We start from the raw sequence: 15,520 nt of genomic DNA, 5'->3' as shown, positions 1-15,520 counted from the left end.
ATATTTTTTATTGAATGCTTTTTAGTATTGAACTGGTCATAGAATAATTATTGGCTTTCGTTTGATGATGTACAATTGGATGGAACTCAATCAAATTAAGAGTTATCAAAATTTTCTGTAGAAACATGTCGTATTCTTTAAAATATAATAAAAATATAATTTTTGTCCAATTATGTTGGGAAACAAACAAACAAAACGGAGACTTTTATTTACATTTACAGAAATTTGCACCGATATAATAGTAAACAACTTCACTCATATATTAAGAACTTCAAAAAACTAGAGACTAAAAACTAGCATCAATAGAAAAGATTTAAAAAGGCAGTCCGGCTATAACCGGATAACACAAAAAGTTTTGAATAAAATTCTATTTATGGTTCAGTTCAGTTTAAAAACTTAAATACTCATTACTGTTAAAGGCACTCCAGGGGACAAAACTACAACTAAAACTAATTAAAGTTGAAATATATTTTCCTAACCTAACGGTACAGGTAACATCTTACCGAAACCTGAATATTGAAGACGGAAGCTAACATTAATTCCGATATTTTTCTTTTAATGGTAAGTGGAGTGGAGTCGAATATAATGTCCACTAATGAGAGGTGATTACCCCTCGGCAGTCGATGCAATTATGCCGTCCTGTTGGACCCGGATACACACAGGCTGATCCCAGAAGGCGACACATATCCGAGTGCCACTATGGCCGGTTGTACAGTAGTTGATATCCAGGCAAGTATAAAATATATCCTACCACCAACAAAATATATTCCATCAAATTCTGTAAAGTTCTTTAATGAGGAACGGAACGTTAAACCTGATCAAAAACCTGTACTACATCACGGACTCCTCAAACATCATATTTATAAAACTAACTAAATGACAAAAAATACTTAATGACACAATTGAATGGCCGACCGCGTCACGTAGCAAGCCATCGTTATGAATGAACGCTGTTATCACGCATCACGGCTACGTGGAGCCTAGCCTGGCTGTTTGATGGAAATTGTTGCCTTATCTCCAAGAAACGGGACCCGATCTGAGCTGTGAAGTGTGTTTTGTGTAATTGCTGTTGTTTTATTGCTTGACCTGGTAGGTCACTTGGTACTTGTAGGTTATTCGATTTAATAACACCAAAAATTCGATCTCAATTGTTATTCAACTCATATAATATATACCTCTGTACTATTTTTTTGGATCATGAAATCTGAATTGAACAGCACCAAACAAAGCTCAAAAATACATGTAAACTACGTGAATATCAAGATAAATGAACAATGAAATTGGACCTAAATGGTCTTCAATCATACCAATATCACTAAGTTAGAAAAAACCGAATTGAACAGCACCAAACGAAGCTTAAAAAATACATATAAACTACGTGAATATCAAGGTAAATGAACAATGAAATTAGACCTAAATGATTGAGGAATCATACCAATATCACTGAGCTAGAAAAAACAATAAAATCAAAAAGATGAAACAAATCAAACGATAACAGATATGCAAATAAAACTTTCTCGATGATCCTTTCACGGTGTATGCAAATGTGTTTAAATAAATTTATCAAATATAATTGTGGGACCCTATTACGCATTCAGCGTTCGTGTATCCGCAGTGGACGGTTGCATGTAAATATAGTATAAAACAATGGTGCTGTAGAGGTGGTCGCTTCTCGGAAAGATTCTAAGGATTTTATGGTGTTTACTGATATATCATTGACGGCGTACAAATTTTCAACACGACACGTACAGGAATTCACTGGTACAATTTGAATGTAACTGTTGTTGAGGTGAATTGATTTCGATTGATCAAGTTGGTTTTAATCCAGCAATGTTCTACTAAAGTTGTATGTCAAAACAAGTCATTTTAAAAGAGGTAATCTACTTTTTGTGTTATAAATATGTCGAGGATTACTCAAAAATCTGTAAACAGCAATATCTTTATTTTTTTTAAATTAAGTTCTTATTCTAATGATGCATATTCAGTTCGAATATTTTTGATTCATTCCACCGCATCAAATATGTTCCAACTACAAAAGCAATTCCTAATCCCCGAAATCCTCATTCCCCAAACGAAATATGATTTCCTACTGTCGACGTCGAGGAAAACAAAACGAATTTAATATACCCCAAAATAGCCTGACATGTTAGTAAGAAAGTATCTACTCTTATTTACCAGGAAGTTTATGTGCACACACATACAATGTGTGAAAGGTATAGGAGTGGGTGTGTGTGGTTCGCAGACATATTAGGATGGGAAGCACGCCTGTGCTTGCCCAAGACGTGACTGGCATATCGTATCGTCCCTTTCCCCCTATCATCTATCTCGCTCGCACCATCCCTAAAGCCAGCCATGTTGAATTTCCCACTTTTCGGACTCTTTCCACATCGCCTTTTAATTTCGTAACGTTATTTAATTTTGATGTGCCTCTTTCAGCGTCTGCGATACGGTTTTGTAGTCAAGTGCGACAATTCTATTAGGTTTTTGCAATTTGTACATAGTGACTTCCATTAAATTTTTTGTTAGTTTCAGTGCAATTTTCCCGTTACTTTTTCATAATACATAGATCTTACTTGATAATGAATATTAATTGTAATTGATTTCAGTTAGTTTTCACCCAGCTCTATAATTAAGTAAATTTTATATACTTTGATTTCCACTACCTATTTGTATTTTACTGATCGTTGCAAGAACGGCTAATTTTTATGTATTTGTCATTCAAGTATTATCGTATAACGTAGACTTTAATAATACATACGTCTTTAATCAATGCATGGATTTATGGTTCTAGAATTCCACGAAACCATATAACCGCATGATCAAAGGAATTAAATTTGCATACAAAATATTATTCTAATATGTTTACTTATCTATTTTCTAAGCGCCAATCTATAGGTAACTAGATTCGCATTATCATTATTTTTAATTTAAATAAGCTATGTTCTGCTACGTAAGATGTTTTTGCTTTTCTCCTTAATATGTTCTACATTATTATTCTTTCTTTTATTATAATTATAAAATTAAGTCCGTCTGCTTCGCTTTCACGGGTAAATCACCATCTCGATTTTGCTGAAATTTGGTACACAATAAAAAGCTCACAGGCTACATTTTTAGAAGTCATTTATGATAAATCAAATTCCCCCAGAGAAGCGAGAAATAGTGATCTTACAAGACATTACAAAATATAAAGGCATTTGAATTTTCTAAATGAGTCGCCTAGTAAAAATAAATGCAGTTATCACCTCACCAACTTTGTATTCAACGGCGCGTCACATCCAAGCCCAAGATATCTTCGAAGAATCAACCCTTCACGTTAAAAAAGGCATAGAAATATAAACTCGGCCCACGTACGCAAGAGGACACGTGTAAAATGATTTTATCTTGCTGCAACGTACACCGGATGTTTCTAGCGCCGTCGAATTTCTACTGATTTTATCTGCTCAGAGTGAACTGGTAGCTGAAGACGGTTTACATCTTTATAAAATACTAGTGGTAGATCTCTCATATATGAGAGTCCACCTGGGTAGGTACCACCGCAATGTCTATTTCTTCCGCCAAGCAGAAGTGTATAGTCACTGTTGTGTACCGGTTTGAAGGACAGTGTAATTACAGGACATAATGAGACTTAAAATTTCATGTCTCAGGATGGTAAGCGCAGTGGAATACCAAACAATACTTTGTAATTCAAGTTGTTGGGTGGTGTTTCTACTGTTTATAGACAGATGTATCGCTTACCATCAGACGAACGGCAAGTTTGTCTCGTCATTCAAAGAAATATAATAAATACCAGGTTTTGAAAGCTTCATACGTGCAAACATTTTTGTATTAAAAGTCCCATTATAGAATGTTAAATCAAAACTTGGTCTTGTGTGTCAGTACCTGAACTGTGAATATTAAAGTCAGCAAACTTCAAATTTTCGTCCAGTTTGGCGTTGACTCTACATGCTCCCATCCCATTCTAAGCTGAATTAAAACATTTTGGAAAACTCATTCTCTATATAAAGAGAGCATACAACAATTTATCTTTGCCTACATCGTCCTATATTCAAATCCTTAATGTAAATGATGCTGCAATTAAATCAGTTACTTTATGAATGGCTGACGTCAATGCTAAGTTCTTTTCTTTAGCTATTAGTAAGCATAGGAGACTGATGGGATTAAAATTATTAAATCATTCTCCAGTAACTTGCCTAAATACTATACTACTAGCTTTTGCCTGCGGTTGGGTCTGTTTTTTTAGAGTTCCGTCACTCGAAAGGAAAAACACGGAACGCTTATAGGATCACTTTGTTGTCCGTATGTCAAGACGCTTTTTCTCAGGAACGCGTTGAGGTATTAAGCTGAAATTTATATCAAATACTCAGGTCTACCGTCCTTTGAAGCTGTGAAAAAATCAAACTTCTAAGCCAACGCCATCAAAAGATACAGTCGTTGACGCCGCAATTTTTTTCAATAGGGGATGGCACTGACTACTAGCGCGTCAAGATAGAGTCAAGTCAAGTCAAGATAGAGTCAAGTCAAGTCAAGACAGAGTGACAAGATGATTATCCTTCACCAGTCAATAATGTCGACCTGTTCAAAAATGAAATAACATGTAGATTCTAGAATGTTCTGACTTACTTGTGATAATCCTAAATATATAGAAACCGTTTCGGATATGTACAGGAACCTCCCATCCGCCGCCACTGACAACGCGAACCCGTCTAGCGACTGTGAACAAATTGAAAACAATTAAGTAAGTACATTTATGTCAAAAAATAAATTGGATTAAATGATATTTTCTGTAGATAGATGATGCAAATTTAAAAAATAAAGTTTATTAAATGAAATTATTTGCAATAGTGCATTCGTTTTCAATCCAAAAGTGCAGCTTTTTCTGAGATATCTTCAGTCCCATTTTTTGAATGTGACCTGAACAGCAGTTCTCAATTTGAGACTTTTCGTATTAAATATACTCCAAAATAGATATTTCGTGCAACTATTCAACGAATTGATATCGTGTTCTGTGACCTAAATCTAGCCTAGCTTGACATCGATAGGCCAGACAGTTCGTTTTAGATTTCACTCTTTTGTTACGTATGGGTTAAATAATTTGAAAGTAAGAAATAAAACATTGACTTATTTAAGTTGTCACTAATAATATTTTTTTATAATACTATAAAATAAACAATTAAAATAAAATATTGAGTTTAAATGATGACACTTAGATACTTTTCTTCAATAATCAAAAGTTGTAATGTAGTATTCCATACGAAAAAATATCATGAAAAGTATTAAGAAAATTTATGAAGTTGGACACCATTTATATAAAAAGTAACATCCACCTGTACGGACAAGCGTGTACAAACTGTATCATCAGCATTTTGTGACATTTGAATTATCATAGTATCAATATATTGTCCAATCAGTTCGCATTCAGTCATCAATCAATCCACGCGAACTCATAATCATACCAAATTTATATAAATTTTCTATAATTATTTCTTATGGTTAAGCAGATGTTAGACATTCAAATAAAACTTGGACTCTTTCCCACTGACCATGAACGCTGTAGTTTTCGAAACCCCGACAAAACATAAAAATAGTTTTATTTCAACAAATTTTCCATCTAAAAAGGACCTTCTCTCATTCATATAAATAATAATAACTGTATATTCCGTACACCATTCAGATAACTAAACTAAACAAGTAACAAAAACGGTGCAACAAGTTGTTTTTACGAATAATCGCAATGAAAACACCGTGGAAATGTCTGTCCGTGCGTACAACGATTATTGTCATGGATTAGGCGATCTTCTTACGCTTAACAGTGAAAGTCACGTAGCGTTATACAGAACTTGGATTCTACTTTTGGTAAAGGACTATATGTTGTGCAACAGATCAACAATTCGAGGAATTTATTAAAACAAAAATATCCAAGGTGATGTTAGATGTTTCTGATCAGTGACAGTCCAGAATCTGGAGTTTAAGTTATGGCAATAGGCCCGCCCCATCACATAATGGGACGGAACACACTTGACGAAAAGTGGGTGTCATGGTTGCACCTCTGCCTACCTTTTCGGGGATAAAGACCTTGGCGTTAATTTCGTGTTTTTAAAGGACAAATGAGCAAGGCACTGAGTTGATAGCAGCTATCCTAACTCTAAAACATCCAAAAGATTCATACAATCGTTGTATTATGGTTATCGGGTTTTAAGTAGTTTTTTTTATCAAAGAGCTGCACTACAAATCTATGATATCGAAATTAATGGCTATTAGCGTCCTAATTTTCCTCTAACACTTTTTTGTGAACGCATTTAAAAGTATATCAAACTAATATCTAATTGAGGTGGAGCCGGTACATTTATCAATAGTAAAAAATCATTCATCATTGGATATCCAATAAAAAACATTATAAGTTGCAGTAAACGTTCAGGCGTCTCCAAAATTTTCCAATTAACAAGTACAGATAGCAAATTAAATGATAATATTGAGTGTAGACTGCAGTATATCAAAGATATTGTTGTCAGTATAGTTACTGCATCTTATATCTTAGGGAAAAGATGATCTTATGAAAGGACGCCAAAATTTTAAATATTTTTGGTACCTAAAAAAAGGTAGCCAGAATAGGGGAGGTCAAGTAGCTAAGTCCAGCCTGTATGGCACGTTATATGCACATTTTTTTTTCATATATAATGGCATACTTTGTTAATTAGGTTCGTCATCTCAGTCAACCTGAATGGCACTATATACCCACATAATTTTTTTCAACAATACCATACTTAATTAATAAACTTCGTTATCCCTGTCAGATGACGAGCGCAGTCCGATGCAGTGGTTTGCATAAAGTTCAAGTACTACTGTTAATGAACAGTTTATGATCAGGGAACAAATTGCTGATTTCGTTTAATAAGTACTCCAACTGCTCGCAGCAATGCTATCAACACGGAATATCAATGTACTTACGTTGTTAACGATTTGATGCTGCGGACTTCATATTTGGATTCGTGTACGGAATCTCACCTTAAATTTAACATCAATACAATGATGACGTCACAAACATTTTTAACAGGAAAATAAACAATGGCTATTTGGCTTAATCATCATTATTTGAAGACCGCATTATCCTTACAAGTGAGCTTTAAGTGCTTATTGTTTGATTCAAAGTATTACTCTTTTTAGGCATTTTGTTGCAATTGGTAAACAGCATAAGTTAATACGGAAAAGTTTAAAGTAATATAATCAAGGAAAAATGAGTTTCAGTTTTATAAAACACTTTTATTATTGTTTTATCGTCATAAATGCATATTTTTCTATCATTACTGTCATATTGTAAATAAAAATATTTTTACTAAAAACAAAATAATTAAAGCGATTGAGATTTTGCGAACGGTACTTATAAATCAGAAATTAATAGTATCAGTCGACAGATAAGATCAATTTTCTATCCGTTGATACAGAAAAAAAGAAAACAAACAGTGGTCTGATGAAAAACGAACACAAGGCAAAATGAACGACACAGATCTAAACGCACTGGGTGAGACCAAGCGATTATAATTCTTAACTAATAACCAATTAATATGATTTTCGTATGTAACGCCCATCAACATTTCCATAAAAGTAAATTTCCTAGTCATGTTCGATATGTTTCAATTCCAAATTCAATTTGAGGACTTATTTAGACAAGTTTACGTTTGAATTTAGTTTTTTCGAATTTAAAATTGCAATTGCTTCAACAAAGGCCACACTTAGTGCCTGAATCTAGACTAATGTATTCCAGATCAATTGGATTCCATTCGATGCACCGTTACCATTTCCAGACTCTTTAAACCTGGGACGACTTCATCAAACTTTTTAATGAGATGCACGGTTGACAAAATACTTTATATCTAATAAACTTTTTGTAAATCTGCGTTTAAAAGCAAGATGAGGTCGAAATTAAAAATAAAAGTGTGGATTATGTCGGTAATAGTCTATTGTTGTTTTTTTTAACGGCTTTGTGTACGTGGATCTAGTTTATTATAAAAAGTGTTACCGCTGTGTCAAAGATTAGTTTGTATTTTAAAACTGCTACTGTAATCTGGCCTTCATAACTTTACTTTGATCGCTTAAATAACTATTACTGTTCAGATTTTAATCGATTTAGGTGTTACAGAAAATATTTAGTTTAGAAAAAGTGAAATTATTTCATAGTTTGATTTGGTAAAAGAATTATTACCTAAATACCGTGTTGAAATTTCAGATTTTTTGGTAATATAAAGACTTGTTTCGACAAAAAGCAAGTTATTTGAGCCTGAATCAGTTAGTACGCGTAATAATTGGGTAGTTGGCAACCTACATTTTGCAGATGTACATATATAATATGAATTCTACGTATCGCAGTGTTACAGTATTCCAACTGATCTAGAAACTTCTATCTTCTTACCCAGACATGTGAAAGGACCTTAGAAACATCTAGAACATCTCGGAAGCTAAGTTTCTGATCTTTCATGATATGAACATGACAGAATCTACTAAGTTTATGTTTTATTTAGATAAGCTAGTATCCAATTTTCACCAGTCTAGAGTTAAGTTACGTTCACTCCGATAACACATTAGCATGGAATGAACGCAGGAAGCAGGTCGCTTCTAATAGAATGATCTAAGCATGAAGTCCTGTCCAACCTCTACAAGATTCATGTAGTATACAACCCCAGATGTTATTTGCGTACTATCTAACTTGATCAAGTACTAACTTGTTTTGTTTATGTTTTTTCGTTTATATGTAAATCAATCAATCAATCTATCACTGCTTCCTGAACATATGCCTCTCCAGGTGAGTGCCAATTACCCTGGTCTTAAGCAGCCCGCATCCATCCGCTACCTGCTTTTTCCAAGTCGTCAGTTCATTGTGCGACAGCTCGTCCTACAGAGATGTGTACGGCATGCTAAAGTACATATAGATCATGGTGATAAGAACTTACAGTACAAGCCCCCAGAGTAGCAGTTATCCTGACATTTGAAGGGGATTGAGTACTAAAGGGTCGTTTTGTTACCAACGTTCTTTGGCATACGAAAGGCAATGGTTGTTCACTAGTACTTTATGTTGCAGTATAATGTTGGTAATAAGCATAAGTACAAATAGTCTAAATCTTTTAATATTTTAGCGCTGATAGTATTGTAAATGAATTCAATATAGGTTAAGACTGCCACAACCTCGCCAATTTAAACAATGCCCAGTATTTTTTTTATATTCTTTGTAACTCACGTATTTAAATCATAAAGGATTTCGCCACTCAACCTTCGTACTTTAGTGCACACTCTTGTTTTTTCACACAAAACGTACAACTTGTCCCGCAAAACAGTTGCACCTGATTAAAAAAAAAACCGAACCAAGGAATCACGTACACGGCCATTTTCAATAAAGAATAGAAAACCGCAGCACCACAATGCTATAATGACAGAATATCGATTGCAAAATAATAATTTAAGTCTTATAATAGATTTTTTTTTACACAACCCTATCAAAATTGGCCCAGAAAGCGTGTGTACAATTAATTTGGTCGTTATGAAATTTTTTTCCAGCGAAATCCGTGAAATATTAAATTGACGTTTCGTAACGGACGGTAGTGTATGGCCGGCCTTTGTGCGCCATCCATTGTGTGTTTGTTTAGCTGAAAAGCGTTAAGTCGGCCAAGTCATTGCGCAATGTAAATTCAAGTTCTAGTGTGATTGTCGTGACGAAAATAAACAAACTGTCGATTGAAATGTCGCAACTCTTTGTTTTACGTCGGCTTTTGTCGCGGTAATCGATTTTATGCTCAAATTAACAGTGCATGGAGGGAACATTCTTTAGCTCAAATTCCGTCATTGAGTTTGGGATTCGTTTCAATTGCTTGTAACTTCGACAGGCAAATGATTATTATAAGTATTATTAAGGCTCTATAGCTTTATGTCAATACATACGCAATGTTACTTTTCCCTTTCAATATATGGCAAAGAAACATTACGATTAAAGTACAGAATAAAACGTCTAAGAAATGTTGAAAGAAAGACAGAAATACAATTTATTATTGCTACAATTCATTCGACAAAAATTATTGTCTGCGAAATAAGGTTCAATTTTAAAGTAATTTTTTTATACTATCATGAGACATTATTTGGAAGTAGGTAGGTAGTAATAGAACTTTACCTGCAATATGTGCGTGCCCTGGTGTTGCTCGAAGAGCTCCATCGCGAGGCCAATCGCCGTCCGCCTGTTTTGTGCTCCTGGAACAACGAATTAAACATTTAGATACAAACCTTAAGATGAAAATGTTGCTTAAAGTAAAAAATCCCTCTTAAAGTAACAAAATAATTTTGAATGGAATGGGAAGGAAAATAATTTTGAATGGTATTCGAATTTAATCCTTACGGTTATTTCGTTATGGTTTTCTTAAGGTGAAAAACGTGGTACCCTCCCCATCAATGGGAGGATGAGTGGTACATTTACGTTAGATTCAATAAGTTATCCACCTATCACAATAAGAGACAAAGTTACAAAGTAGTTAGTTCGAATAAGCAAGTAGGTCGCGTAACGTGTCGTGGGATCAGCCTGTATATGTCAGGTTCCAACAGGCATAATTGTGTCGACTGTCGAGTAATCCATCTCGTTAGTCGACATTCTATAGGACCTACTTACCATCAGCAGTGGAGTCTCTACCAAATAACAAAGTAAGTCATCTACGCAAGCCACTGCTTATAAACAAAGCAGAGCTTCCCTTCAGGGATAGATGCAAGAGAATACATAAATCCTTCATACAAGTAAAACAAAGACAGACAACAATAAGTCATGCGCTACCGTCCGCCATGATGCGATGTTATCAGCCGGTGTCGGGTTGCACGCGAGTTTACGACTCGTCGCGGTTCTTTGTCCTTCATGGTAACTGGATGATGGCTTTAATATACTGTTCTGAGATTTTAAGGATACTGAATTGCGTGCGTTCTGATTCAAAAGTTGGAGAGGTCTTTTATGAACCAAGTGGTAGTAAGGGTAAGTAAGGAGTATACAGTCCGAAAAGAGGTAATGTTAGATCCACCGACTGTTGTTGGAAAATGCTTGTTACACTGAATTCACTTTGGATAACCTAATACTGTATATTACTAAAATTATAGTTTGTTATATAAATTCCTGTTTATTTCGATGGCTCCTGAGTAAACTCTCTAAATAAAATTCGCTTTACACTTATATAGGATTTCGTATCCATGTTGTAATATGCATCTTTCAGCTTTACCTATTTACTAACTTATTTCCAAACCCACTAAAAAAGTTTACAAATGAAGAGTTTGTTAATGGGTTTAGTAGTAAACATTACAGAGATAACGAAACGTTAAAAGTGAAAATCACTATTTTTTAGATACAATAGCTTAGTTAGGAGCCATCGATTTGCTTTCGAAAAAAATGGATAAAATTTTGACTAGGTCTAAGAACGTTAGCGTATTTTTATGTTACTTACAACTGCTTTGAAGCTTAGTAATCAATTTAAATTAAACACTTACAAAAGTACAAACAAACGTATAAGAAGCCTTAAGTATGCTTTTATGTTAATCACTATCAAGGAAATAACGTAGGATAATATAAAATTGGTGACTTCCGAATCTCAATACCGCTAAACAAATTAAATGCACTCTAGCTGTGCAAATTCCGGGAACGTTTAGTATATTTTTTACTTTGTATCAATGCCGTTAGTTTTTCAGTAGTTTTCGTACCGCCATGACTCATTATGCGATTAAGTCTAGACTTCAGATAATATATCTGTCTCGAACTTTCGGGTCACGATTTTGCATTCCTGAGATTTGTTGTAAAATTTCTCTTGTATATCAGACGAAATATTGTGATACATGTTTATGCTATGTCATTGCCTTTGCTGTTGCCTACTGGAGAATTCATAGCTTCCCTAAAGATTAGGTATAAGGAAAGGTGATTTTCTTTATATGGCAGAGGATTCATGGTTCTAGAATTAAATTCTAGTTAATGAAGATCAGTTAACTGCTTGCTTTAGTTGACTGCCTCAGTGGCGTATTGTAATGCATGCGCGGTACGGCAGCGCTCTGAGGTCCCGGGTTCGAATCCCAGGTCGGGCAAAGTGATACGTGGGTTTTTCTGCTCAGTATTAGCCCGGAGTCTGGAATTTGTGCCCGATATGGCGATAGGCTCGCCCCCTGTCACATCAACATGCTTGGCGAAAAATGGGTGCCCTAGTTGCACCTCTGCATATTCCTTCGGGGATAAATGCGTGATGCATGTTTATTGAAGATTAGTTAACAAGCATTCATTTACTTCCTTGGCCAATGCTATAAACCAGAACAAACGAAAGTGTCCAACAAACGGACATGTCACAAGGACATGCGTGTTGCGTCGTGCCCGGGCGTCGTGACGTCGGCTGCGGTTGTGATGGCCTGGAGAAGTCACGAGCTATATTGCTAATGTTATTAGAACAGTTTTAGAGTCAATATAGTCTATCGTTTGCCTTTAAAATAAAGTTGAGAACATTCTTTTTTTGAATCCAGTTAATTTAAACCTTATTGGTATTAAAGTATGCTATTGATATTTTAAAAGTAACCGTGTTCTCAAATGGGTACTGACTTTAATCAATTGGGTTTTCAGTCTTATCTACAGATGATCTTCTACCTACTGTTAAGTGCTAAACTTTGAGATTCTGCGACTGGCTTTTTGTCTAACGTCAATATATTCTGAAAGATCCCGTTCCTTGGAAGTAAAAAATCTACAATAGTTGCCCATTTCAGAAACGAACCCAGAACAACCAAGTCAAAAAGATACGATTCAGAAGTCAACCATAACTTAACTCCAATGAATAAAATTAAAGTAAACAATATATTTTCTATAAATAGACCCTAATAAAGCTGGTCTAAGTAAGACCGTTCCTGCGCTTGACATCGCGTGTTGTGCTTCAAAACTGAGCAAAACAACAGATTTGCTCTATGACTTTATTCTTGAATATAGTAACCATGATCTTATGATTTTAACGGACAGTCCTCGGCTTAGTTATCGGAATTATCCAAAACCTTGTTTTTTTATATACAATTATTTAAGTGGATATTTCATATGCATTTTAAGAAGAAAACTTGAAAAATAATTCAAACAGCTTAAACAAACTAAATATTAAGTAATAGATTGAGTTTAGAATCAGGATTGGCTACTTGTTTTACAGATCTTTCTTAAATAGAAATTTCCTTTAGGCTAAGAGGTTTTTATTCGGTAAAAAATAACAAGGCAGACCCCTTAAACTGACCGCGGACCCCAGCTTTAAATCAAGCAGCAAAGACTTGTTTTGTACTTAAATTTATCTTAAATCGGATCCTAGAAAGGGAATTCGTGATTTTCTTTATATTTTAAATGTTATTGGTCCCCCAGCTGTAGTTACGCGATATCTGAGTTTCTTTTAAATGTATAAGGGTTTAAGTATAGAGTCTTGAAAAATCTTTGTATCTAAAACCACGATAAGTAAATAATAAAGGTACATTGTATCACGTTTTATATCCTTCTTAGGGATAGGCAGAGGTGTTGCCACTTATCATTCCCACATTTTGTCATGTAAGGTCCAAACTCCCATGTAATAAGCAAGCATGAGAGCAAGTCTATTGCCATTTGCTAAGCAAAAAACTCCGGCCTTATATTGAGCATAAAAAAACAATATATCTATATAACCAGAGGATCAGAGATCTCACCACGTTGATATACCGTAATACAACTATGCCACCAAGGCAGTCACAGGAAAATCACATTTAAAACTAGACTTCGTAAACACCTTACAATTTTGGTGGGAAAATTACATATTACAGAAATCATGGTGTCACTAGGTAGCGTGTATGTCGGCGTATCAAAGGCGGTTTCAGTCTGTTTTGTTGAATTAAATCGTAATAAAGAACACGGGCTGGCTATCTGCGCATCACATCGTTTAAATATGGTCTCCCGCCTAAATCGACCATGTGAACCTAAATGTCAGTTGTTTAACTCAGTGTAACATGGGAGTTGTGATAGTAGATAATAGTCACTAAATAAAGAGACAGAAGGCAGATGTTGCCTTATCAAAAAATTATGTGGTAGTGTGTCTATTTCTCTCAGAGGATCCAGACTCAGGTATGGTAGTCTTTTGGTTTTATTTACAATCAAGAGAAATATTTGCCAATCTTCTTTCCTTCTTATAAGACGTAAGTCACTGTTAGTAGGTTTCTCATATGTGAGAGTCCATTTCAGCTACCAAGCAGCAGTATATAGTCATTGTTGTGTACCAGTTTAAAGGATTGTAGCCAGTGTCACTACTGAACATAATACGACTTAACATTTTATGTTTCAGGATAGCGAGCGCAGTGGAACACCAAACAATACTTTGTAATTCAAGGTGTTGGATGGTGTTTCTACTGTTTATGGACGGTCGTATCACTTACCATCAGGCGAACGGCAAGCTCGTCTCGTCATTCAAAGCAATAAAAAGGTCACCTATTTAATTCAGATAATACATATTTATTCAATAACTAACAAAACGTAAACGTAAAATCGTGATAAGAATAGAAGTTATCGTGTTGTAATTATTCTTCAGTAGAGAAGGTAGTAATAGAACGATAAAAAATTATGTAGGTTCGGTACCGGTCAAGGCCATTTCTATTCAAACGCATAATGATTGAAGACCTACTTTATATAATATAATAATACCGCCATTGTATTATATACCGTCCCACTTCTGGGCACGGATCTCCTCTACTACTGAGAGGGATTAGGACTTAGTCCACCACGCGAGCCTGGTACGGATTGACAGACTTCAAAAACCTTTAAAATTCTTATAGAGAACTTCTCAGATATGTAGGTTTACTCACGATGTTTTCCTTCACCGTTAAAGCAAGCGATAATTCATAAAGTATACACACATAAGTTAAGAGAAGTCAAAGTACACTTCGGATTTGAACCGGTGAATATTCGTCTCGGCAGTACATTCTAGTCCGAACTAGGCTGATGCAGCTTTCTTTAGATTGATTGCATTCAATGTTTTCCTTTACTATGAACGCAGGCGATAATATTGAAAAAATACACACATAAGTTTAGAAAAGTAGGAGTTGCATGCCCTTCGGTTTTGAACCTGAGGACATTCGTCTCGGCAGTCCGTTCTACTTCCACCTAGGTTCACATTGTTTTCTTTACATTGAGTTTAGTTTAGTTACTTCAGTTAACTAAAATAACTATATTTACTCCATTAATTTTGTTTTTAAATTTGCATCGACACTACGCTTGACTTATAAAATGAAAGGTGGAAAACATTGTTCTATAGCAGAATAAAACCAATTTGCAAGTCTGTCTAAAACATAATTATTACCACAAAAGTAATAACGAAACTACATTAACACCGTTATTAAACGTAATGACAAACCTAAGAACCGAGCAAAGCCGGGCGTTCGCGTAATGACGAAATTATACGAAGATTTACAGGCATCAATAAAAATTTGTTCCGTCTGGGGTTAATCGAGTCAAATAAATGGTTCTCTTCGAGGATTTATTTGGAAAATTAGG

The 15,520-nt window shown here is 34.9% G+C and overlaps 1 protein-coding gene across 1 annotated transcript in view; it reads right to left on the bottom strand.

Annotated features, from left to right (window-relative positions):
* LOC115444445 (protein trachealess) overlaps positions 1-15,520 on the bottom strand; it is a 69,353-nt gene that overhangs the window by 20,348 nt on the left and 33,485 nt on the right. Inside the window, exons 3-4 of the mRNA XM_030170224.2 lie at positions 10,151-10,227; positions 4,621-4,710 (exon numbers count right to left, since the gene is read on the bottom strand). Of these exons, the coding sequence (XP_030026084.1) occupies positions 4,621-4,710; positions 10,151-10,227 (167 nt within the window). The remainder of the gene's footprint in view (positions 1-4,620; positions 4,711-10,150; positions 10,228-15,520) is intronic.

Source organism: Manduca sexta, chromosome 6 (assembly GCF_014839805.1).
Source record: "Manduca sexta isolate Smith_Timp_Sample1 chromosome 6, JHU_Msex_v1.0, whole genome shotgun sequence".
NCBI lineage: Eukaryota > Metazoa > Arthropoda > Insecta > Lepidoptera > Sphingidae > Manduca > Manduca sexta.
This window is presented reverse-complemented; position numbering and strand designations above follow the sequence as displayed.